This window comes from Chlamydotis macqueenii, chromosome 3, assembly GCF_036417535.1.
Source record: "Chlamydotis macqueenii isolate bChlMac1 chromosome 3, bChlMac1.mat, whole genome shotgun sequence".
Lineage (NCBI taxonomy): Eukaryota > Metazoa > Chordata > Aves > Otidiformes > Otididae > Chlamydotis > Chlamydotis macqueenii.
The window spans coordinates 25,307,603-25,335,012 of record NC_141558.1 but is presented as its reverse complement, the minus strand read 5'-3'; the positions used below and the strand labels follow the sequence as shown (position 1 = coordinate 25,335,012).

The following is a 27,410-nucleotide window of genomic DNA, read 5'->3' as shown; positions in this document are numbered from 1 at the left end:
GGCCACTGCTCACTCCCAGCTGCAGCAGGATGGGGAAGAGAATTGGATGGGCAAAAGCAAGGAAAAAACCCCACCTTGTGGGTTAAGATAAAGACAGTTAATAAATGAAGGGGAAAAAAAAGAGGTAAAGAAAACCCCTAAGTGATGTAAAAGTAATCATTCTTACCAGCAAATCAATGCCCATGCTTTGGAAAAACTCCTACTCAGTTTTGTATTTGAGCGTGATGTCATACATAGAATCACAGAATGGTTAGAGTTGGATACAGTATGGAAAAATCTCTTTGATCTGTTGGGGTCAGCTGTCCCAGCTGAGTCTCCTCACAACTTCTTGTGCACCACCAGCCCACTTGCTGGTGGGGCAGTGTGAGAAACAGAGAACACCCTGACACTGTGTAAGCACTGTTCAGCAACAGCTAAAGCACTGGTGTGCTATCAACACTGGTTTGGTTACCAGTCTGAAACTCAGCACCATACAGGCTGCAATGAAGAGAACGAACTCCCTATCAGCCAGACTCCATACAGCAAGTCATTGATATCTTGTCTCTATGTTAACAGCCTGGTAACTTTATGTAGCAACCTACAAGAAATTTTGACGATATACAGTGATTTTTGATCTGGACATCTGGGAATCAGTTAGGTAAATTAAAGTTTTTAAACTACTCCTCTACAAATATCTATCCTTAATTTTTGTCCTATTTTACAGTTTTTCCACTATGCAGAAAATTATTTCATAATTCCCCTTCATTTATACCAACACTGAACACAATATATGTTTCAGAACACCACAAAAATACATTAAATCACTATTTGAAAAATTCAAACTGAATAATGTGATGTTGAGCAGAAATGGCTTGTTCGGCCTTTAATCTGTTGAAAAATAATACATGTGACATGAGTTTCTCATCCATTAGATGAGACTTCAGGCATTTTTAAAGTACAAACTGAGGTACAATACAGGAATACTTTGGTTAGATGAAGTACTGAAAGACTGTGAGTCATGGTAACAGAGCTTCAGAGAGACAAACTTCCTCCAATTGAACTAACTCTAGGCAAGCCTGCATATCTGAACATCGCACCATTGTACGTAGCACGGACACAAGCATGGTTATGTGGTTGATATTTCAGCTACATAAAATGAAGTTAATTTATTCTATAGTAAAATTAAAAACTATTTCTTACCCATTCATATGAAACAATCCAACACCCACGAGCAATTCCCAGCATAACATTCAAGGTACGACGAGGACTCCCCGTCACCACATGACTTGTTGTTTCACATACGTCATTTGAGAACAAAAAGTCTCCAAGTTTATTCACCACCTGAATTACTATATTTTGCTTCCTAAAAAGAAGAAAAGGGAAAAAAACATACAAAGCTGAATGGATATGCAGAATCGTAAAAGCATTTACACACAACATAAATTAACTCAAACTCACCTCATTTCTTATCCTTTTCTCACTGAGCCTCTACCTATTTGCTAGCCCTAAATTCATGAGCCTCCCCATAGAGTCCAAACAGACCCTTTTCTGTCATCACACAATCATATCTACTTGCACATCAAAGCTCTTCTGTTGCCCACATCTATCTTGTCTGTTTAAATAGAAGCTTTTTAGTTAGGAATTATCTAACATTGTTGTGTACAATGCCTAGTACAACAGAGCCTCATTCTTGGTTGCTTTTGTAGTGCTATCAAAAAAGTATTACCAGGGAATGTAAACACTTACACACAGCACTCTCCTAAGAGGTTTTCATTAGGAAGCACCAGATTTTCAGCATCTGAATAAAATGCTGTGTCTAAATTTAGAGAGAAGTCCTAAAGTTCTGGCTTGCTACCTATACCTCTGAGCCAATGTTTCAATTAAAAATTCACTTATTCTTAAATACAATTATAATTAAATATATAAAATTAAATATAAAATCCAGAATGGCCACCTATAACTGGAATTCTAATTTGAGTTCTCTACATAGCTATGCTGAAGCACATAAATATATCATGGTGAAAACAATGACATCTTGGTATCACTAGAGGAAAGCCATTGCATGAGAATAATTTACTGTTCTTATTAGTGATTATTTTTATAAACCATTATTATAAGTGATCATTAAAAATCTGTAAATGAAATCCCAGTTCCAGTGCCCTCTCTGCTTGACCTGGCAGACTTGGAAACGTTCATCGTATGCTACACAAGATAAAACAATTAAGCACAACATTGAACACAGTCACATCTATCACAACAGTGATCCTCTCAGGTAAAACGTTTACGTTAATTGCTGACATCATGTGAGCAGACTCAGAACATCTCCGGAACCCTCTGGGGTTACTTTTACATTTCACTCCAAAGTAACTAGTTAAAACTCCCAAAATACCCCAGCTAAAGCAAACACTAAATAGAGGAAGTCTAACAAAACTGAAAAAAAGTCTTGACAGAAAACAGAGCAATCTATTTTTTAAGTAGTTTCAAACAAATATTGGAATAATAAAAACAGTGTAGCAAATTCACTCCAGATTTAAGTCAAAAAGTGATATTGTATTAAAAAAATCAAACCACTGACCCTCACTCCAGTGTGAATTCTGGCCTTGGCTATATGGCTTTGAGTGTTACTAGAATATTTACTATTCCTTTTTGATTTTATGAGTTTTAACTTGATATAGCCTACAAGTTTTTGCAACATTGCAACCCATAAAGTATGGCCCTGCCCACACTGCATGCTCAGGGGATGCATTATTTCCATGCTCTGCCTAAACCTTTTCTCAGTTCTTTCTTGTGCTTACACAAAATTCCTTACAATGAGAGGAAAAAGTCCTGTTGTGCAAGAATTGAATCTAGGATGTCTTATAAATTACAGTGAAAACTCCCCAGTTTATACTTCAGTCAGCTGCAAAAATTGACAGATGCAAATATACAGCAAAATTTCACTGATTTTTTTTTTTATTCAGAAAACCAAGTAGCTGTTGGCTATGAATCAGTGAGCAGCATTTAATATAATCTCAAAACCTGATGCCATGAAACCACCGTACTCATGATCTTTAAATTTAAATTCTAATGAATCACTTTTGAGGCTGTAGCTACTGGGCAGCAGAATTGGCTTTTGGCCATTAGGTTGTACACTCTGGAGGACTATTTTGTGTTCTTCAGTTCTTTCAGAACTTTAACTCAGTCCTATTCCCTTCACCCATTTACAGGTCAATGAATGCCTACAACTGTAGACAGCCAAAAGCATAACCTTGATGAAGAAGTTCTGAAGAAAAACAATTGTTATCACCAGACCTTTTTATTTAATGAAATATTAATTGGCTAGTGGGAAAAATCAACTTACAAGCAACATAAAAGAAATAATATATTAATGATCTCTTTCAACAAAATAACTTTTTCCCCAGATCTGCCAGGATTTGTTCTCTTCTTTTAGGCAGATCACAGCCTCTATTTTCCACTACTTCTATCTGAACTGTAGCTATTATCTTTACCTCCCCCACAGCGATCTGTACTGCATGACTTGCAAAGTGCATTTTATAGTCTTGGTGTTACTAGCATCCAGTCACATTAAATAAAAGAAAAGCAATAATTCCATTTTATGTTTCTAAACATATATTATTATACTTGTTAATAACTATTGAAAACCATTCACCTCTCCTATGAGGATAGGCTGAGGGAGTTGGGGCTGTTCAGCCTGGAGAAGAGAAGGCTCTGGGGAGACCTTATAGTGGCCTTCCAGTAACTATAAAGGGGGCTCCACAGGAAAGACAGGGAGAAACCCTTCAGCAGGGCCTGTTGTGATAGGACGAGGGGTAATGGTTTTAAAATAGAAGGAGGTAGATTCAGATTAGATATTAGGAATAAAATACTTTAAATGAGGGTGGTAGAACTTTGAACAGGTTGCCTAGAGAGGTGGTAGATGCCCCATCCCTGGAAACGTTCAAGGCCAGGTTGGAGGAGGCTTTGAGCAACCTGATCTGGTTGGAGATGTCCCTGCTCCTTGCAGGGGAGTTGATGACCTTGCAGGGACTAGATGACCTTTAAAGGTCCCTTCCAATCCTAACTATTCTATTATTTACAAAGAATTTCTAAAAGGATAGCTAGTAAGTGCTGTTTCTGAATACTGTTTCTGTATAACTGTCAAGATTTAATTACTTCAAACCTGAAACAGATTTGTGGGTAGTAGAAATATCTTGAGTTTTGAAAAAGAATTAAAAAAACTGTAAGCAAGTGTAGAATAAAATACTGTTTTTGTTGGATGTTCTTTATGCTGTAAGACTATTAAGAGAACGATAAGAGCATGCCAGAACATTGTTAACTCTCCCCAAAAATATGCAGTGGCAGCTGCTTCCAATGTTTTGAAACTAAGTGGCTAAAAAGCCTACAACTGATATTTCTTCAGCAACTATTTATATGAAAGAAAACATTTTTAATTGATGTTTCAGATTATGACTTTTAAAAATAGAAATAATTAAAATGTATGGGGAAAAAGCTAACTCTTGGGCTCGAAGTCTGAACCATTTATTACATAAAATTCCTTTTTACACTTCCTTCAGAAAAAAATAAACACTTGCCTAAGATTTTAGTTTCATTGCTCCAAAGTCCTGTTGAGCTCACCTATGAAACAATTACTTCAGTTTGCATCACAGCAACACAAACATACACAGATACTATAGACAGCAACAACAAATACATGTATGTATGTGTTCTACCTAGAATATAGAATGAAATAAAGTAACACACAGCCCAAAGATAAATTTACTTTTGTACAGGCATAACAAGATTATCAACATTCAAGTTTAAACGGTGTGCTGACTAAAGAGTAAAAATGTTTAATACTTACTCAGAAGACATGCTCGTCATAACAAGTGTCCTTGTTGGCTAGAAATGTGAAAGAGACAAGAAAACATAAAAAATCTGGAAAGTTTTCCCCTTCAGAAAAAAAAAAAAACAAACTTAAATTGGAAACTGTTTCATTAAAAGGACTAAATTTCTTCATAGTTACAGTATTATCTGTGGAGAAGGCTGCACTAATTAACACATATACTAGAAATATTAAACTCTGAAGACAAGGAAGGAAGGGAACACCTTAATTACATCTGGTATCAAAGCATCCAATATAGCAGGAGACAGGAATGTAAGTTTTCACTAGTAAAAACAAAAAGCAAAGGATTTCCAGTCTGGGATGCCACAGAAAAAAGGTCTTCTGCCTTTTCCTTCTGATCGGGTAGAAAGAAAAGGCAGCTTACCCTCAACAAAGAAAAGTTGTAGTTTAAAGTTATTCCAGTTTCTTTCAAAAGAAAGGCAGAAACTGGCTGAGATGCTGCAGAAACAAGAGTATGTTTATTGTAAAGTATAATTTTAATAATTTTATCTTGATAGTATAGCTTTTCTTTGGCACAACTTCAGTATTTTAAGTCCAGGTTTTTAAGCAAACATTCTTTCACTCTTAAATCTTGTCTAGTGAATAAAAGTTGTCCAAGTAATACAAAACACAAGGTATGCTCAAAGAGTACAGCAATCCTTAAACTAGTCATTCTGAGACACATTAAAAAACACCCCTACCTTCCCCTGCAATATCCTCATAGCTTATGTGCAAAGCAGGAGTGTTTGCTCCATACAGACTTTAATTAAGCTTTTTAAGAATTAGTATTAGAGAAGTCAGAAGAGGAAGAAGTATCCTTTGTTCACCAGCAATGACCATGAAAGCGTCCAGTATGCACAAAGGTAGGGCTGAACATGAATTTTAGCAGTATCAGAGAAATACATAACTGAACATAACATGATCATCAAAAAAAAAATATATGTAAGAAGAGGTTTTGAAAATCTCAGCTAGGAATTAATTGTAGCTATATAAACATGTACAAGGACATATACACAAACGTTTTAATTTAGTAGAAAAAGTGGATCGACTGACTTTTATACACTGATTTCAAATAACTCCTCCTAATTTTCAAAATCAATATATGAATTTCAAATTATTTCTCTAGATAACTACTGCTCTACAAGAAATAATCATTCTCATTTTTGCCCCTCCAGTATATTACCACAACCACAAATGGTAAGCTCCCAAAGTCACTGTTAAAATTCAGCTTCCTTTGAGCAATGTACTGAGTTGAGACCACAAAAATATTTTGAATTGGATTATAGCTGCTAGCACAGGCTAAAAAAGACTTGAGTGAAACTTATTTTACCTAGTAATGAACCACAGAATGTAAGAAAGAATATACTCTGATGCAACTTCATCCGTCCTCTCTTATCAGTACAGAACTGTTCTCCATTAAGTGTTTAGGCAATTTGTCACATTTAACAATGGAGTTCCTTGGAGTTATGAATAATCTTTGCATAAATAAAATACCATTTAGATACCACTGACAAGGTAGATATTAAAGATAACATAAGTAGTCATCTTTTCAACATACAAATGGTAATTTCATTCTGTGGTTGAGTAAAAACCCAGATACTATTTAAGTCTTCATAAGCAACAAGATGTAGCATATTCAATAATTTAAAAAAATTCATTATAAACATGCACTCAGACAACATTATGCAAGCTATACAACATTTCAGAACTGAAAATATATACAATGTGAAAATATAAAAACAATCAATAATAAAATGGAATAAAAGTTCAAATGAGGAAAAGATCAAACTTTTACATTGAAATATTTATTTGAGAGAAGTTCTATGCAGTATTTTTTGAAATGTAAATTTCCAAATTCTAACTTGTTGTCAGCAATACTTATTGATGATGCCTTAGCCTACTGCTAGCCTGACAGTTGAAGAGAAGATATTATGAACTTATCTATAATCAAAATTTCTTGTATTCTTAGCCTAATGACTTTCCACTACTTTACTTTCAACTCCGAATAAGCAGTCACATTTAATTGCTCTTGGAAGTTCCAAGAACTTCATAGCTTCAATTCCACATTTGAGTTTTATATACAAAGAGTTTGGCCAAAAATAATAACAATGCAACAATATATATATTAAAGATATCTATCACAACATTAATTTAATTAGTATTAAATATTAAGTAATACAAACTCAAAAATTGTGTATATATACTCAAAAAGACATCTAGTAAGACATTCAGCAGGGGTTCTTGTGGCAGAAGGACTGCAATATTAGGCACTCTACTGCACAGGTTAGGTCAGATGACTGAAATCAGCCATGGGGCCACACTATGCAAGAGTGAGGACATATCTCATACAGTCTCAATATACACTGTTGGATTTGCATAAACTCCTGAACATTAAGGATCCTGGGATGTGACAGTCTGAGGAGGTATAAAACATGGCTTAAAAGCAAGGTTTTACTCTTCTCTAGGCTGAAAATCGCATCTATATCAAATATGTAGGCTTAAGCATGGTCCTAATGTTCTCCTTCAGTATCTAAAGCCAAACACCACTGCCACCAGAATTAAACTCTTTAGCTAAAGTCTGGAGTTAAACCCACAAAGAAGACTTGCACTCAGTTCTTGGGGCCCTTGTACAGTACTAGCTCCAAAGCTAGATCCTGATGTGCCCATTCAGAATGTGCAGAAAAATATCCTTCCTCCCAATTTTTTATAAAGGAAATATTATGGAAATATTACTAATTGGACCGCTACTTTTGCAAAACTCTGGTTAAAAAAAAGCATTACTATAAACCAAGGACAGAGCAGCTTGAGATCCTACAGCTGCTTCTTCAGCTTCACAGCAGAAATATTTGTTAACAGTTCCTTAATACCTTATCTATATGGAAGTGAAAATACTGGATCCACACAAATTGGGAAACCTGCAGTCTGTCCTGACATTACCACGCAAAGTCAGCTTTTGAATTGCAGTGTTTAGACTACAACATATAGCATACAAGATGGTTGGGAGTATTCCGGGCAACTGTTCTGTCAGTGCACTTCAAAGTGATAGACGCAAGAATGTGGAAGGACGCATACAAAAGACAGAAAATGGAATAAACTTAATTTCTTCCAAACTAGTATTTAATTTTCATTCAGAACTGCATATTTTTGCAAGTTAGAGGTCATTTGCTAAGCAGACTATATTTTGTTTTATGGCTTCAGTAAGAAAAGCAGTCCTCTTTAATTACAGTTACCAAGCAGAAAGCTTAGCCAAACTATGTTTTAATTTTCAGTTGAACATTTTTCAAGTTAATTGCTTCCCCCTCCTTGCTATGCAATTTTTCTTCTATGCTCCTTGTGTCTGTTTTATTTTACATGTTTCTTTTATGGCAAAAAATGTTTTTGAGTTAGCATTTTCTTTTTGGACCAGCAAAAAAAACCCCACATCTTGTAGGCATTGTTATGGGTTCTAATGCACATTTGTAACAGGATTATTATTAATGAAACACTGGAAAAGGTGTTATTAAGTTAACTGGTCTTTTAAACTCTGAATCCTGAAGAGCTGCATATCTGTACTCTAAATCAGAACAGTCTTCTTTCTGAATTATTTTTTAGGTCTGGAAGACACGCTGTGTTATAAACTACATGCTTCCGCTTTCCTTTATGTATTTCTTGGTAGCACAGTTGCATTAAGTATTTATTTAGAGTCTGCCAACAACGAGATTTTTCTAATTCATCTGACATATAAAACATGCATTTCAGTAGCTTAAAGGAAACAGCATTTGTAAATCTTCCCAGTACTTGAAGACAACGTGATACTTCCTGTATGTTAACTGATTTACACCACAAAAGAGGTATCCAACCTCAAAATGTATTCTTTATTTCTTCTATGTTTGAGCAGGTGTTTCTCAGAGCTGAAGGACAATAAAAGAAAAATCCTGTTTCGTACAACTTGCTTTTCAAGAAAGTGAACTATTCTTTTTTTTTTTTTAAGAATGTCATGAGTTGTTTTTCATGACAAATGAATTAAAATGTAACCATAAAATATGTTTTTCCAGCACAGGTCTCAAGAATGAAGTGTATTCCTGCTAAGAATTGCCTTGATAGGAATAGTTTTTCATTTGTGGCTGGTTAAATTCCAGCCTAAGTATATTAGATCTTATTTTTTCTTTGGGTCAAGAATCCAGGCCTCAGATGTTTTTCAAGACAGGATTTCAACCAATAAATACCACTTTTGAATTGTTTGTGGCTTAGTCCAAATGGTCCTCTCTTCTGCCTTAAAGCTGACTGAAGCTCTGAAAGAAATCACCTTCAGTGTACTCTCAAGCTCAGATATATGCTGAGACGGAGTCAAAAAAGACCGTCATCTTCAGGACTCAACAAGATACTTATCTTACGTGGTTTGGCCAACATAGCAGGGATAAAAGGGGGCAAGAGGGAGGCAGGGGAAAATAGTGTGTTCATGTACAAATGAAGTGTAAGGGAGAGTACAAGATTATTATGCTGTTTTGCACTCTTCCAATCTGTTTTTTCTCCGGCTATTGTAGGTCCGTCAGATGGTTCTGAAATTGGTTCAGAACTCATATACTCATTTTTGATCTTTACAGCTGTATTTCAGAAGGAACAGTCTTCAGTCCTGCAGTCCAATCGTCAGTACATGAGTCAAAAAACAGCCACGTGTAGCAAGGGAATATTGAAGAATCAGGTTAATCTCACTCTGCTTTTATCTAGAAAGGTTGTAACAAGGATCCAAAACTTTAAGGCTGTTTTTAGAAACAATCTATAAATTATGCAATATTAATTTATTCTATTCAAGTAATTGTGGCTCATAGCTGAAAATAATTGGTAATTGTAATGAATGGTTACTATTCAGTATTTCAAAGCTGCAATTTACTTTCTGGCTGGCCTTTCTCCTCTTATCAGTCCTTTGATACTGATATTTGCCTGGTTTCTTCTGGCTGCAAGCTCAATTTTGACTGTAATTTTCTGACCAAATATAGTACATCTGCTTTGGTCCTAGAGAGATGTGGAAAATGCATCCATCCTAACTAAATCAATACTACCATGGGGAAAGATGAAAAAACAAAGCATGCTATAAGAAGACAGAAAAATAAGCCAACATGACAGGTACTTGGGCATCAGCTTTCCTTCACTGACAAAGATGAGAAAAAAAGAGAAATCCTGTAATCACAGACGTAGGAATTCCTAGAACTTCAGGCAAGATTAAGGATGATGAATAGCTTCAGTCTTTTCAGACTTGCAGTGTCACAGTTTACAACTTACTGTCATTTTCAGTTTTCCTCTTGTAGCCATAATAGCTAACAACTACATTAAAAAAATAAAATCAACCATGGGGGATACAAAACTCTGCAACAAGGGACAGCTTTCACAACAATCTGCAACTTCAAAGGACAGGTTTATCTGGCTGTGATCATTAGCAAAACTAGCCACTGACTTTTTCTGGTAGGACAGACAAAGATTAAAGGGAAAGCAGATTCTCCTTCTGACCCCTGTGACTGCAACCAAGAATTTCCAAGTCATTCAACATGCTATGAAAAGAGCCAGCAATCATTATTATAATTTCTGCAAGCAGAGACAGCAGTGATTCCCATTCTGATGAGAAGTCCAAGCCTTCCCAACAGATACGAATTAGGGGTTAGCTTACCTATTAGCATTGCTCAGGAAAAGAAGCAGCCCAGTTCTCAACTGTCTTTTACTAGGAAAGTTTCTCCTTTAGACCATCTAATGTGAAACCCGAGGAGATAGAAAGGGACTGCCAATGTGACAGAAGTGAATCTCAGGAAGTGGGATGGTAAGGGGATGAGAAAGCTACTTTATAGTTTAGATTATAGCAGAAAATGAAAGCTCAGGTGAAGGAAGGACACTCGCTCGCCCCAAGAGTCACAAGACAGGAGAAAGAGGAACAAGGGCTATCACGGAGCAACACTATGTTATGGAGAAAACTCATACATGCAAGCAGAAACATTTTAAAGTTCACACTACGAGATAAATTAATTCTGTCATTAGTACCAAATAATGCCCAATGTATACTCACCTTCCCAAATGATCTGTGAGAAAGTCAGGCACAGTTAATTTTTCTCTGCTGAAATTTTAAGCAACATGAACTTCTTCTCCCCACCCCCCAGCTTCACCACGGTTAACAAAAATAGTTTGTAACCTTCTGTGAATAATTTCAACAAAAAATTAAGCATGACATAGGAATGGATCTGTTTTGTCTCTTCAGACACTAAAAACTGTTTATGCTTTCATAATGATGCAATGAAGTGAAAATTTCTTTGGACAGTTGACTTATGACTAACTAAAAGCACTTCATAAAGCTTCACTTGAGACACCCTATGCCCTAACTGTCACATGAAAACCAAGCCACAAGGGTAGTGGGCAACAGTAGAGTAGCTTCAGTGAAATTAATGGTTTGATTTTTAAGCCCTCATCAGCCATCCATTCAATTTTTGGTACTGGTGGTTGCCACTCACCATGGAAGGTTCATTAGAAATGATGTCTACCTCAGCTACTTCATTGCAGATGTCAGTGACTCAGTTAACACTAATGTATGGATCACACATTGGACAAAGGCAACTGAGGCACAGATACGCACTTCCATTGCACAGACTGTAGGGATAGAACAATTTTAAGAGTGAAAGAACCATTTTGTATCACCTCAACTCTTAAATACTCCATTTGTAAAATTATTAACACTATGAGGTAAATTTGTACAGGTGAAGTCTTCTGGAGATTGCCAACTACGCAGCAAGGAGTGAGATTTGAGGTGAAGATACTCCTGAATACATCTGCGGCTCAAAAGAGTCAAGCATTTATATATGTTAGGTTTGTGTTAAGACACAAGATTGTAAACTTCAGTAAATACCTCCTGATAAGATTGTAACCCATTTGTGGATGATAGTCAACAACCTGAGTTAAAGCTTACTGCCCTCTAGACAATATGATAAACAACCGAACAATGCTTATCTCAGGCTTTGAGGTGCAACAGCAATATTATGAAGGGTAGAATAATAATTTAAAAAAACACTCACTTTCAAAAAATGTTTACAGTCTTGGAGGATTATGAATTAATCATACATGCACACATTTTTTTTCAAAAAAGATTTTTTGTAGTGCGTACTTATGATCAACAGCCACTGTTTTCAGCATATCTGATTCTTTATACCAGTAGGAAGAAGTGTACCTACTAAGGAGTAATGTGGTCCAAGATTTTTTCCCATTTAACTGATTGCATATTTATATTCCTGTTCCACGCAGACTTCCTTGTGAGCTCATAATTCAATTCTACAAAGATCACACCATTAATCCATTAAATGTTTAATTTAAATGTAGAAAAGAATGTGAATCATTTAAAAAAAACCTGTTAATGAAGACATGTCAAATGCTGATGAAATGGAGTTTAGGAAGTCTTTTGTTCAGATTGATTTTCAACAATTTTCAAGAGCTGTGGGGCTATCATTTAGAAAGCAGCTCCATCGTCTAAAGGATTTCCAGCCTATAGCATCATGCCAGATACCAGTAGGTTTATGTAGGGCGTTCATTTTTCCAAGAGTTAAATTTCCCCAAAAAAGAGGATCTAACCAGCAGTTGCTTTTCATCCTGGTGGTTTCTGATGCCAAGAGGGAAAACAGTTTCAGTTTTACACTGATTTTTTGCCAAGCCAGCTGCAGTCCAGTGGGTTGTTTCATTTTCTGGCATGATGTTCATGACCTCAGTGTTAAATGTAACAGTGTACCCCAAAACCAGAAAGAATTGTGATTTACCAGTAATGACAGTTAAATTATACCATATACACATATCTTCAGCAGTGCGGTATGTATGTCTCAAGCATGGACTGTATGCTCTCACTTCTTACACAATGTTTATGCGCTGTTCCCCTCATGCTCTGAGCCAGAAAGTGTTGCATTTCTTTTTTGCCCCTAACCTTCCGTTCCACCATCAAATCCAAGAATGCCATAGACTTTTAAATAAAAAGATGGAGATGGTAGAGATGTACTTCAAATAACTTGGGATTCTAGGATTTTATTCTCGGTGCTTATCACTATCTACTGTTCACCATGGATAGCTCTCAAGCAATTTCCTACTTGTCTAAAAGTAATAATAAAAAAATACATCCTGACTTTGCGCAAGACCTCATAAATAGTCTCTGGACCAAAAATCACCGTATCTACCAATCTTCTGGGAAAACAAAACAAAACAAAACAAAAACCTAGTGAAGTTTTTTTTTCTTAATTCTGTGCAGACAAAAATTAACTCTCCATATACTTAAGCCACTATTTCCTGAATAATGTTCTGAAAAAGAACCAATATGTTAATTTGTTGACCAAATAGGAATTTAGTGACAATTTTATATAAAAACTTGGGTGAGTTGAACTCCTGTATCTGAATTACCCTGCCCGCTAAGAGGACAAACTGCAAAGTCAACCACTTCCTATACCACTGTCACGGCACATGTTTCCAGCGTTCCAAACAGCAACCCATACAAGAGTGTGAGCAGCAGCTGCAAGTGTCCCCGGGACAACAGGAAACACCCTAAACTTGAGTTAAGAGGAGGTTTTGCCTTTTGCCATAGAAAGGTACTGGACTTGAAAAGATGCTTTTTTCAAGTTAAGAAATAGACCCTAGCACTTCAGTAGGTAGTCCACAATAGCTAGCATGAAGCCTATCATAAAAAGAACGATTTCTAGGGACCCAAGGCCATGAATCAGCCCACTAGGTCAATCTACAGGAGATTTTCCCAGCAGGAAAGGTAGCATCCCTAAGTGGTGACAACAAAGCTGTTGCCATTAGGACATGGCTGCTCAAAGCATGCACTGTAAGGTGCAGCAGCAGATACCAAGAGCATGGTTTCTGTTCTAGAAGGCCTCAACTAGATGTGGGATAAATGTAGGGGACAAATTCACTAGCTGGACAAAGTCCAGAACCAGAACTGCCTTGCAAAGGTTGCGTGAAAACACTCATGAGATTGAGCATACAGCAGACTGTCTCAAACCATGGGGTACAAAGGCATCCTTTACAGTGTTCTCCTCTGAGAAGGAGCATGACCGGCAAGTACTAAGTCACAGACAGTATTTTGGGACTCTGCTTTTCAAATATTTACTAAGAACACTTTTCAGTGATTTTAGCCATCTCACCTTAACCTTGCTGATACTGATTTTAGTTTTTCATATACATCACTCTTATAGCATTCAATATTTTAAAAATCCATTAGGCCAATATAAAGTGCTTTGATTTTTTCATTACTTAACTTTATACCAAAAGAAAGAAAAGTAGTATTTTATCAAATGAGCATCTGCATATTCCATTTATATGAAACAAATTTCAACACTACATATTGATATGACATTTTGTTCTCAAATGCTAATATTATTACAAAACCTGGACATTTGGAACAAACAAGTTACCACAGCTATATTTTGGGTATAGCAATAGCATAAGCTGTTGCCAGTAAAAATAAACATCCTTGTTGGATTTCAATGTCCCCTTCAGTGCTATATTTCAGACACTACAAGGAAGGAAATCCTACAATATAGTCTGCTCAAAAGCTTGTTTGCCAGCAACTTGTTTCTTCAACTTTATGTTCAGTCAGCTCAATAACTACAGTTAAACAATAATCAACTATTCCATTGTCATCAGCTAGAATTGGTCAGGATTATTCCATAGAATCATAGAATCATAGAATGGGATTCCATGTAAGATGAGACATCTTGTGAACAAGAAACATTCTAGGAACAAATCAAATATGCATATAATGGAACAGGTTGCCCAGAGAGGTGGAAGATGCCCCATCCCCGGAAACATTCAAGGCCAGGTTGGATGGGGCTCTGAGCAACCTGATCTGGTTGGGGATGTCCCTGCTCCTTGCAGGGGGGGTTGGACTAGGTGACCTTTAAAGGTCCCTTCCAATGCAAATCATTCTATGATTCTATAATCACACCACCAAACATATGGTCAATACCATAAAAGTTTCCTGATGGTACCATGCAAGCACTCCTATAATTTGTAGCTTTCGTCACTTGTCTTATCTGTACACCCAGAAGCAATCAGTTTGAATAATTTCCAATGACCACCTGTCCACCACTCCCATTACACCAAGTATTTTCCCCAGACCATAAATGCATAGGTAGCTCCAGTTTCATCACTGTTAACCGTAAATGAGCTTGCATGCTTCCACTTTTCTAATTCACACTAGTTTAATATTCATTTGCAGCTTGAAGTCAGTAACATTTCAAGTGTGAGTGTTTAAAATATGTGCCTATTCAGAGCAACTACAAAATCCAAATTGGAAGGAAAACATAAAAAGATGTCCCCTAAAGAGATACAATCTGTTTTAGACAGTCTACAAATGCACTTATCAAACATAGACATAAAGTTACTTTCCTGAATTTCTGGCAAAATACTTCGTGCTTTATCATTACAGATTGTTCAGGATATTAAAATTTATTTTGCTATGAATAAAATATTTTCACAAAGGATTTTGGTAACAGGATCTAACAATGGCCTGCTTCACACTAATTGTTCCACAGTATGAGCTCAGAATCTTTGTAAAAATTTCATCTTCTTTCAAAAATCTCTTAAGTTCAGTGTTGATAACTTTACCTTAACCCAAGTCCAAGAGCTGCAGAAATACAAGCCAAGATGAATCTGTTTAAAAACAAAACTGAAGGAATTTCAGTTAAGTCCACACTGTTTTCTCTGTGAAAATATGGTTTTAATTATCACTCACGATGCTTAACTGTTTTTTTCATGTGGTTGAAGAGTTTGCTCTATTCACTCAGAAGACAGTATTTTAAGGGTTTTTTATTGTAAAATTTATTCCAATTGCATTTCTAGTGATGTGATACTGTTAGGTCGCTTAAAAGATATCTATCCTCACTCATATCCCTCTAAAAATATGAAACAACTTTTTGTTTGAGTAAAAATGGCTGTTAACTGATTATTCATAATGAGTCTTTCCCTGATCTGTTTAAAGTACAAAATGTTTATATACTGTGACATATGTAACAGTTGTGATAAATGTAAAGGTTTTTGTGGCATTAAGCAACAAAATGAGCACTCAACCCTCATACCAACAGATTAACACCACTGTAACTAATTTGTTTGAACACATTTTTGGCTTTATGATTTTTAGCTATTTCACTTTGTCCTCCCTATGCAAAGTAACAAAGAACTATGTATTTAATTCCATGGAATAATTGAAAAATGCATCACACAAAATAAAGGGTTTATTTTATCCCTGCATTCCAGTATCATCAACTTAGATTTCTAGACCAGGGAAGCCATCTGCTGACACTCATAGGCATTAATCTACAGTGTTTATCCTTACCAACTCTGCAAGAAGAATCTCGAACTATCCTTAATTATGGGTTGTCATGTCTCAAAACTAAGAATTTCAGACCTATAGGCCAATTTTATAAATATACCTTTATGCATTACATTTGAGTATGTACAATATAATGAAACTCCTGGGGTTTTTTTTAGGGGGGTGGTGGTGTTTTAAATCCAAAAAGCTTGTTCCTGATGCCATTAAAGTTTCCTGAAAATCTTTCTTATCTTCCCTCAGCACGCCTGCAGCTACCATTATAAACTGTTCTGTCTTCACGGCTTTTGTTATTTGACAGTACAATTACAGATAACTTTGATTAGAAGTCTTCCATGTTAAGAGTACAATAAGCATGCCTCTATAGATGATAGTACAGATAAAGAATATATGAGTACTTGTAATCTAAAATTGTGGTATAAAAGTACCTAAACAAAGTTATTCTTGGTTTTAACTTGAGCTAAAACAAAATACAAGAAAGTCAATGTGAATGAGGTTTTGAGGAAAACAAATTCATAACTCTATAGTACAGCAGGGAAACACAGAATCCACAACTTGATTTATATTAGAATAAAGAAACTACAAACAAGAAAGTGAAATAATCATGGAAGTAAATAATGTTAACACTTATGCATGGTCACACTTGCTACTGACATTTTTGCATGGCTTTAAAAAAATTTAGCATCACATAATGAACTCTAACTACCGATTGACATGCCTTCACTGTAGCAAGTAAGTTATAATCATAGTGTTCACTGTAGTGAATGAGTTATAACTAAAGTACTCTAAAAAGTTTCAGTTCAGGCATTGTTTAGGAATTACATTCGGCAAACATCTAAAATGTTTTTAAAGAGGTAATAGATTTCAAACTCTTTTTCTAGGAAAAAAAACTGACTGCAATTTATGTTGCTTCCCAAATTAAGAGACTTATAGCTAAGTAATGAATTTAACAGATTACACTTACATCAGATGCACAGAACACCAGCAATTGAATCTGTAGCCTCATAGGGGAACTATTCAGTACAAAACTGTATATACTCTACAATGACTATAATTTAAAGGTGGGGTTTTTTTTTATTTTTTAGATATAAAAGGTCTGGAGAGTCACATAGTCACATTTATAGAAACATTAGTCCATTAAAATAGCTAGGAAATGTCAATTCTTTTGCACTTGCATTTTTTAAATGAACTGTCTTTTAAGATGTAAATAAACATTAGAAAATTTGTCATAATACTACGATTCTACGAAATATTTTTTAAAAACTACTTGTGCTATTTCTCTCATACTTTTTGCTTTGGGCAAAGGAAACAAACTACATTTTTTAACTTAACTTCACTTTCACTTTATCAAACAATAGCAAAATGTTGCAATGTTTAAGCTGCAGTAATTGAAAAAAGTATTCATTAAAAATTTGTATAATGTTTGATTTTTTTTAAAAAGCTTCAAGAACATATGACTGGTACTAGAGAAGCTTTGCTACCTAATTCTTTACAAAAATTTAGATATTCTGTCTAAATTTGTTCAAAACAATATCCTCTTAATATTGCTTCACTAAGTTCCTAAGGATCTCCAACAATGGTTTTATAAATTTTGCATGTATGTATGCATACAAGCAATGGAAAATAGATCTCAAAAAGACATTCATAAACATTTAATATCTATTAACAGACAACTGCTCAAGGAAAGTATGAAGTAAAACTTTTCAGTGCACCAGTCTGGTTGTCAGACTGGTTAAATCACATAAAATCTCTTTGTGAAGTTATTTTTACTTTCAATGAAAAAAGCCCCAACATTGTCTCTATATGAATTTACATGGCCAAACTGCAACTGGAAACCTTTAAAACTATAAAAAAAGCATTCATGACATGAAAGAAAGCATGTGTTATGTTACTGATATTTGAGTCAAATTGTATTATCACCTGGCCCAAATAGATGGATGAACAAAGCCACCTCAAAACACTGAACAGGAATTTTGTCCAGCTACTACTTCACTTTTGCTACCATTAAACACCTCACCAAGCATGCTTTGCAAGAGAAACCTTAGCAGACACCGAGCAGAACCATTCAAAGACATCACCTTTGACCACAAGGTCAATGTTTGGCCCCTGGTTTGAAAAAGGGGAACAATAAAAGAGAACTTCATACTGTGTTTTGTTTCTCTTTAGGATGCCTGAAGAGATACACATGTCATATATATCTATATATAATACAGACAGATCTATATATAATAATAATAATATATTATATGATATATTAATTTATACATTATTATATATGATAATATATATCTTACATAGATAGGTATATCTATATATTATATATGTCTATATATCTATATATTGGCATCTTTTCTTAAGAGAAAATAAATCAGAACTAGCACTACTGTATAATGCTCTTGTAGTAAAATTGTACAGGAGAAGGAATCAATCAGTATCAACAAATCTGATAAATCTCGAAGCACTGTGTCTGTGGGTAGCCTTAGGAATAGCCATTGACTGTAGTTTGTGGATGTATATTTAGCAGCTTTAGTCAGATTTCTGTCTCAGGAAATGAAACTGTTCTGCATAGATGCTTTAGCCTGAAAGTATGCTTTAATGTTTCTATAGGACATGGATCTAGACTGAAGTTGATTCATACATTCTGCATAATACTTACAGTTATTAGTTATACAAATAACATTTAAGTACATATTTAGGAAAAGAAAGTGAACAAATACTTAATAAAAGTAACAAGCAGTAAGATGCAGGCAAGAAGGCAAATAATAATTTTAACCCAGAGATCACTGGTCCATGGAGATTAACATCCCATCTTCATGATGTTTAAAAGGTTGAACATCCTAGTAATTGCACTTGCTCAGAACTTTTACTTATGTAAATGTCTTTGAAACTCCAATAATAGCTACCAATTAAACACTTGTTTTATAATTTTATAATTCATTACCTCGGACGTCTTTTAGTGCTTTAGGACTTCGCATTCTCAAAACAACTCAGTGCTCATTTTAATTGCATTATTTGCTACTTACTGATAAAAAGAACTATTTATTTTCCTGATCAGTTTTCTATTTGCTTAGAACAAAAGGGAAAAACAAAAAAGGGAAAAAAACACCTTGAAAAGATTCAGTGCTGATCCAGTCCTCTCACTTATTTTTTTGCATCCAATTGAGCTCAAAGTTAAGAAATTTAGCTTTACATGAACCTAGAATACTGCATAAATCTTTATCCTGCAGAAACATCTATTTGTGATGATCCACTATTAAACCAACAAAATACCCTACCCCACTTCATAACTCCCACAAAAACGACAGGCATCTTTTCAGGTTACTTCAGTGGCTTTTAAACTAAACCAGATTGAGCTGGCTTACCAACCCCCTTTACAATGTCAACGTGGCACGACTCGGCCACCACAAGTTGCCAGAAAGTGGGTTCCATGGTTATATGTGGGGGTTGGACTAGACGACCTTCAAAGGTCCCTTCCAACCCAAACCATTCTATGGTTCTGTGTATTGTCCTTAAACGCCATTTGCATAACATTTAAAGGAAAGTGAGATTCAGAAAAGTTCTTAAGTTGATAGTGCATAAAGAATGCATTTCTTTTTTGTACATACAAAGGCACTCGATTCTCCAAGAAAAATAAAGAACTTAAAAATGTGTCCAGTTAAACTGACCTTTTGGAGTCTTCTAGTTTTTCTTAACCTCCCATTGGGCTTATTCTTTTCTTCATGAGAAATTTTGCAAGAACCATCAGTAACATGACACTCTGAAACTTCATTTTCATCACCTAGAAACCAAGTGTATTATAAATTTAGAAACTTGAAATGAAAAATGCAATCTTGTGAAATGAAACTGCCACCAATTATTTTATCATAGCATGTAGAGCTATGCACAATTAAGATACCTAAGTTAATAATTTGTACCAGGTTTTTCATCTGTAATATTTCAGTTACAGAAAAAAAACCCCCAACATTGAAGCATCTGACTTCATCTTTCAGTATCTGATCTTGTAAATAAACTAGTTGTAAAACTCCCAGTTTCCAGTATTTTGAAAACCATACATTAACCACAAGGAGAGAAAGAGTTAAATTGCTTTCTGTTTATTAAAAAATTTGCAGTTTCTCTGAATACAGAGTTGTTTTGAGAGTTTGAAGCAGTGGTAGTTAGATTTTTCCTTTCTTATTGAAATGTCAATGCTTTCAGTGCACACTGCATTTATCTAAAATGACTGGAGGTCTGAAACATGTTTTCAAATGACACGTTGCAAGCAAATCTGGGAAGCTGTTAGCAAGCAAGGATTGCATGTGCATCAGTATATTACTTCAATTACTTAGAAAAAGACACCATCATAAGAATGTACTCTAATGTGGCTGCCAAAAAGCAGCATTTTTCGTCACTTATTTTGTGAACTAACATATATTCAATTCTTCAGCACTGTCAAGATGACTTTTATAAGCACTAAATAATAAACTTTTAAATAATTTGAGAAATTAGGTTGCTTGCATAAGATGAAAAAACTTTCATCTATCTTTCGATCAGTGAAATTTTAATTACTGAGAGTTTAAGTACATAATTTTTCCCAAATTTAATTCAATGGAGTCTACTTTAGGACATTCATAAATTTTTCATTTCAAAGAAATACATGAGACCAGTTAAAGTTTAATAATTAGTGATTAAAGTGGTCTAAATTCAGCTCCTCCCAAAGAAACTTCTTCTGATTACTTTTGGAAAATACTGAAGGCTACTATCCATGTTTACTAGTCTGACTGTATATATAACTAAGAATAATCTGTTTTTCCTGTCAGCTACTTGAACTTGTAATCCTTGAGATGACACAACAAAAAATTACAACAAAACAAATTAGGGCAAACATTTTCCACTACTGATTATTTATTTTAAAACTATAACCTATTAAACTAGTCAAAGTTTCATCACTTCTTCACACTAATGTTGCAAATTTCGCACTAATTTACATAGTATTACAGTAATTATTGTGTAATACATGTAAAGCTGGCTTTCAAGTACAATCACTAATTTAACCCAATATTTAAACAAAAAGTATCATTTAACAAAGGGAGAACTAATTACTTAATTATCTTGATTTTATTTGGTATTGCACTAAGGCCCATCATCTTCAATCACAGAGCAGGAATGATGGCAAGTGGAAGAGGAGGAAAGATCTTGCCACAGAATTAAAAAAAAAAAGCTAAGAAATTTAAATTTTACTCTTTTTACTTGGAGAACAGATTTTTTAAACATGTATTTAGAATCTCAAAAAAACCACAAAACAAAACAAAACCACACCATGGGACATGAGGAGATGATCTACTCCATTGCTTTACCCCAAGCAGATGGGGATAAAGGAAGGTATGTCTCTGTTAATTTCCAGTAAGTAATTTCAGTCATTGTAAAAGGATGAGACGCTGTTTTGGGTTTTTTTTTTTTTTGAGGGATGGCTTGGAGGGGGCAGTGAGAAGTGGTGTAATATTCTTTTTGCCACTCTTGGCCTGAATGCTCAAGCTCTGCAGCTCTTGTTCCACTTGAGATTAAAGTCTCAAGACCTGTATGCTTGGACCTCTTTCCAGTTAGGGTTTACTCTCATCGGTTCTTCACATTTACAGGAAAACAGGTATAGGGGACAATGTCTATCATCTGATTATCACCCTGGCAATCTTATGCATTACATAAAGAAGGACTATTCTTTGCGATTCAGTTCCTACTGCTTCTCTGCTGACTATCAGGATTTCTCAAGCACTTTCTAGTTTTTCCACTCTGTAGGTCTCAAGCTTCCCTGTCTATTGTTTGTTTTCACCTCATTGCTTCTTTTAAAAACAGTTCCTCAGTCATAAGTAAGGAGTTTTAATCTTTAATAGCTCTTCCTAGGCTATTTCAGATAAACTCAACAGAACTTTTTGAAGCAATTCCATCAACTGTTAGTTATCCCTAAATTTAGCTCAAATATGCAGGTAATTTATTGTCACTGTGGTCCATCAGATCCCCTAAATCCTCTTCTAAAAAAATTGCTCAATGACTGGTATCAAAATCAGCAACTCTGATAGCCCTCTGAAGTATTATAACAAATTAGAGTGGCTTTAATTTACAATTTAAGCTTCTACTCATTCATGATCACTTCTCACCAGTGAGAAGTTTTGAACCAGAATATTACCTTCAAAATTCCATTTCATGTTTCGAGTTAAAAAGCAAAGTAATGATTAGGCACAATGAGCTAGTTTTGTTCAATCAGATCAATCATGTCTACCTAATAAAATTTTTAACTACAGCATAGTGTTCTAAGAATATAATAATGAAATGTAACTGAAATTAAGTTATATCATATATACTGTTTTGTACCTATCCACCGAGTTATTTACCCCAACTACGAAGAAAGTAAGAATTTGTCATCATTAATAATCCTTCAGGTACCTATGCCTAGGATATTTAATAACTTCTGTTGTCATTGTTGTTGTAGTTACTCCAGCATAGGCAAATACCAAGTTTTTCCTATTCAGAACACAACTTCCTCAAGTCTTCTGAAAGCTTATGTGCCTACCAGATTCTCAAAGAGAACCTGTTAATGGTTTAGAACAATTTCATCTAGTTTGTTATGCGCGGTAGGACAAGTGTCATCAGGCTTTGTAAATTTATACGTTAAAATAATCCTCAACCTGTTATTTTATTCAGAAATATGTTTCCTTTTTTTTTTTAATAATTAGTTACAATTAAACTTTTTTTTTTTGTGAAGACAAAAAAACCCACGGAATCAAGGAAGAAATAGTTTTCTTTTTTATCTCTCTTTTTTTTTCAAAAGGACATAATAAAATGTCAATAGATGACATCATACAGTATTTTTAGTGAGCTTGTCTTCTTCCAAAACTGAAGAAAAAAAAAAAGGCACATCAAATCCAAGGAAGTTCTCACATGTATTTTTAAAGACATAAACAGTATTTCAGCAGCATTAAGCACCTAGAATCTCAGGTAAAAACTCATTAATCTAAATTAAACTTAATCATTTTTGGACCAGATAAGATGGAGAATCTGGAATATTATTCTGCTAACATTGAACTAGATTAATTACTCTATAATATGTCTTAGTTTATGTATTTTGGCTAACTAAGATAATATTTGGCTCCCACATTCACCATACATTAATTCAGCCAAGCCTTAAGTTTACTTTCAAGACTGAAAATAATGCAAAGTCTGAGTTCAAATTGCTAAATAATTTTAGGATGATAAGAGCATAAAAGAGCATACTCTTGCATTTCTTGCCCAATATTATTTAGTTACAGCTTTCAGATGAAAAGTCATAGGAATTGATCAAATCTGAGCTAGTATTGGCATTCTAAACCATGTGGTTCAAGTCCCAATTTATCCTACCATCAGCACTACTGAGAAAAAGTTATAAGCAGATGGACTGGATTTCCAAGTAAAGCAATTTACAACATGAATGACAAAGAAATTTTAAGGCTTTCCTAGTAACACAGATCATTAACTTTCACAAAAGGCAGTGTTACTGCGTTTCCATAAACTTATATTTATGATAGAGAAAAGCCACAATTTTCCTTACTTTATAACTGCTAAAAATTTAGGCATTGACAGACAAAATCTAGTTACACAGCACTTATTGATTACAGAGCACTGAAATTTATCAGGTACAGCTGGTTAAATTAGAAGGCCAGAAAATGTATTTCATCTCCAGAAACAGAGCACTGAAATTTATCAAGTATGGCTGGTTTAATCAGAAGGACAGAAAATGTATTTCATTTCCAGAAAAAAAAGCTGAGAAAGAAAAAGTGAATCTGAATAGGAAAGTATCTTTTAATACTTCTATAATGCCTAATTAATTTCATCTTTTGTATTTGTGACAGTTCTCAACTTATGACTTAGAGTAAGATGCAAACAAGTAGCCATGTTTATGCATGTTCAGCAGAACAATTGGGTAGCCTTGACCATACCCTACAAAGGAACCTGAAGTTTGCTACAACATAAGTATCAGGACTTGAAAAATTAGTTTCAGATTAGCCTGCATATTACACTTCTACTTTAAAAATCAAATGTTCCAAGTAGTCCGTGGAAAGAAAATCTTATAAAATCTTGTCATTAAAGACACTGGGTAGTGCCACTGACCTAAAATCATAAGGAAAAAATGGGCAAGAAAAATGTTTGATATTTAAAATGTATACGGATATTATTAAATGTTATATGGATATTTGATTACTCCTAACTGTATATATATAATGAGTAAAAATAATTATTTAGTTTTAAAAAATAATATGCTGTATTTACCAATTTTCAAATAATGTACAACATACAGAAAAACAAAGCAATTTACTATTTATTTACCCCTTAACAGGGACAAGAAATAACTTACATTGAAGCAGAAAAGAAGAAAATATGAAACCTGTATTTAATAAAAATCACTTATTCCATCATACAGTGTCACAGTAGTAAGTCTAAAACAAGATTTTCATTTTCTTCCACAGAATTTGCATTATTAGGGAAAATACAACTCATCTTTCATTACTGATTCCTTCCATCTTTAAGTGAGCTCATATGAGCTGTCAAACTTGAGGTTCTACTTGACTACACACACGACAAATGCATGAAGCCGAATACATTATACTTGGGAAAATGGCCATCACTGATAAATCACAGTTACTATTAAAGTCACTAGAAATATAAATTGAGACTTACAGAAGTTCCTAACAAAAAGGAAAAAAAGTATAAACACTGGATAACTTTCATTTGCTGAATACTGTTCCTTCTTCCTCTCCTCCAAAATATGCTACCTTAAACAAGTTGTCCAGCAAGAGAATAAAAGCATAATAGGCTAGAACAGTGCTAATAATTTCATCACTAGAATTTAAGTCAGAATTAACTCTAAAATTAACCAGTATACCTAAGTTTAAAAGTAGTAAACATTTTCTCCTTTCCCATTTGTTTTCAAGATTGTTTAATGAAAAACTAGATTGTTTTGACATAAAGAACTCATAATTTAAGGATCATCTAGTATGTCGCCACATGGCAAAACCATATATAGTAGGTTCATACATTTATGGGTGTACATTTATACTTGTACAATATACACCTGCATCAACTTTTTTTTTTTTAAAACCTATATTATAATGATGCAATCCAGGTATTAAAATACACATGTAGTGAAGCCAAAATTGCAGCTGACAGCAACTTATTGTCCATAGATATAGGCACAGTCACTGTTCAACATTTCTACTGGATAATTTTCTAAGTCTGATACCAAGTCTGTTGAGCCTTTTAATTTAATAATTAATTTTACATAATTCATTGATGGACTGCTGTAGAATTTTCTGTGGAAAACAAATGCCTAAAATATACAATTGTAATTACAAATATTTAATCCTATGTAAAATTTGACAAACAGAGCTCAAAATATCAAAATCTGAAATTGACTACCCCAACGCAAGTTAGGTGCACTTTTTCAGGGAAATTCCTGAGATTCAATATTCCAGTATACAATTACATTGAAATAAATTAGGCTAAACCCACTAGAAAATATAAAAAATACTCTTAAAATTATTATTAAAAACTAGGATCAGTTCCATATTAAAAAAGCCATGGCTGAAAAAGACACACTGCTACTCTTGCACATGCCCTCAAATGTCTCATTCAATCTTCCTCATAGCACAAGTTAGAAAAGGCTAACTCAAGTATTTTTTTTTTCCGCTAGAGATGTTATGCCCTTAACTACAATTAATCTAAAGTAGCAATTTTAATTTGTGAAATAAAAATAATTTGAACAGGGGACTCAATGATAAGGAGTTACTTATAAACAATTTACAAGAGTACCATAACACTTAAAACAGAAGGACCACTGTTTCTTAAACAGATTTTGAATAGCAGCAGAAAGTGTACAGAATACCAAGCATTAGGGGAAAAGGCAGCTCACACTACTTTTGTTGCATTTTGTGAGCACAGTTTCCTTATCTCTTCGTGACTTCTTTGTGTTTCTAATGCATAGGAAAACAAAGGGTGTTCTTTTGGATCCTATGCACTCATTCATTTTACTCAAAAATAAAGTCAGTACTGCAGCATCTTCTTCCTTTGGTGTAATTCCGAAATATTTCTCCCTTGGGAATGAGTTTATTTTGCAATTTAGTTGCATGAGTATATCTAATGCAATATGATCTCTTTTCATTTTCCAGCTCTATGTAGCGACTTACCAGTAGTATGAGTACAGTAATTCACATTGGTTCTGTAGGATTTTTCATGAGCATGCCAAGGCAGCCTATTCACATCACCAGAATCTAGAGCTTCTGTAATGTCAGCTCGTTCACTATCTGACATATAATTTAAGGGCACACTTCCAGGATTATCAGCTAGCTTGAAGTTTTTCTTTGCTGAAACATCATTTGTTGGAATAGACTTTTCCCTACTTTTCTTGGAAGTAGTATGTGGCTTAGAGAAACTCATATCAAGTGAGTCCATGCTTGTAAATGAGTCTTTGCAACAAACCTCAGGAAGATTCTGTGATTCCTTTGGTACTTGTACACGTACTTCATTCAAATTAGATGATGAAAAGAAGTCATCATAAGAATTCTCTTCAGTGCAAAAAGACTTGCTACATGTAGTAATTGCTTGCAAGAACTCTTTAGACCCTGATGCACCCAGTTCTGAGGTAGTTAGTTTCAAACTAGGGAGTGTTTGTAGTTTCTTCCTCTTCTTGTCTTCAAGAATACAATCATTTGTGTCAACAGGGGAGCTTCTATCCAACGAATATGTATTTAAGTCTTCATTATTCATAGGTGAATTACAGAGATCATCCATCAAAGCAGGAACTGTATTTAACTTGAGTATTTTTCTGGAAGGAGTAATATGACCCAAGACCTTGATCTGGAGAAGAGAACTTTCATTTGCAAATGAAGTAGTCATGCTATTTTCATCCTTCTGATTTTTCTCTGGAAACTTTTTTAGATCTTTCTTTTCTAAAGACAATTTATCATCCAAAGCATGCTGCAAAATCTTTTTATTTCTTAAGCTTTTTCTGCTATATTTTTTTGGTGTTGAGCTCCTGTGCTCACGGCTAGGAGAGGGAGAATTCATGGATACATGAATATCAGTCGAAGTATCACAGGCATGTTTTACTAACTCTGTTTTCTGTCTCTTTGATTTACAGGTTCCCCAAAGATAATCATAACTTGAGTTCAAGCAGTCTTCCATTTGTTCTCCTGCAAAATATGAAAAGTGGCAATATAAATGTGTTTAACAAAACAGGAAAAGTACCAATTT

The 27,410-nt window shown here is 34.6% G+C and overlaps 1 protein-coding gene across 4 annotated transcripts in view; it reads right to left on the bottom strand.

Moving 5' to 3' along the window:
• The window catches only part of MCPH1 (microcephalin 1), a 134,084-nt gene that overhangs the window by 87,967 nt on the left and 18,707 nt on the right, over window positions 1-27,410 (bottom strand). For all 4 annotated transcript variants that reach the window (XR_015258073.1, XM_086743983.1, XM_086743984.1 and 1 more), the window contains 4 exons: window positions 26,345-27,349; window positions 19,823-19,935; window positions 4,820-4,857; window positions 1,180-1,342 (listed from right to left, as the gene is read on the bottom strand). Coding sequence is in view for 3 of the 4 variants with exons in the window: in XM_086743983.1 (XP_086600109.1) it covers window positions 1,180-1,342; window positions 4,820-4,857; window positions 19,823-19,935; window positions 26,345-27,349 (1,319 nt within the window). In the remaining variant the exon portion in view is untranslated. The remainder of the gene's footprint in view (window positions 1-1,179; window positions 1,343-4,819; window positions 4,858-19,822; window positions 19,936-26,344; window positions 27,350-27,410) is intronic.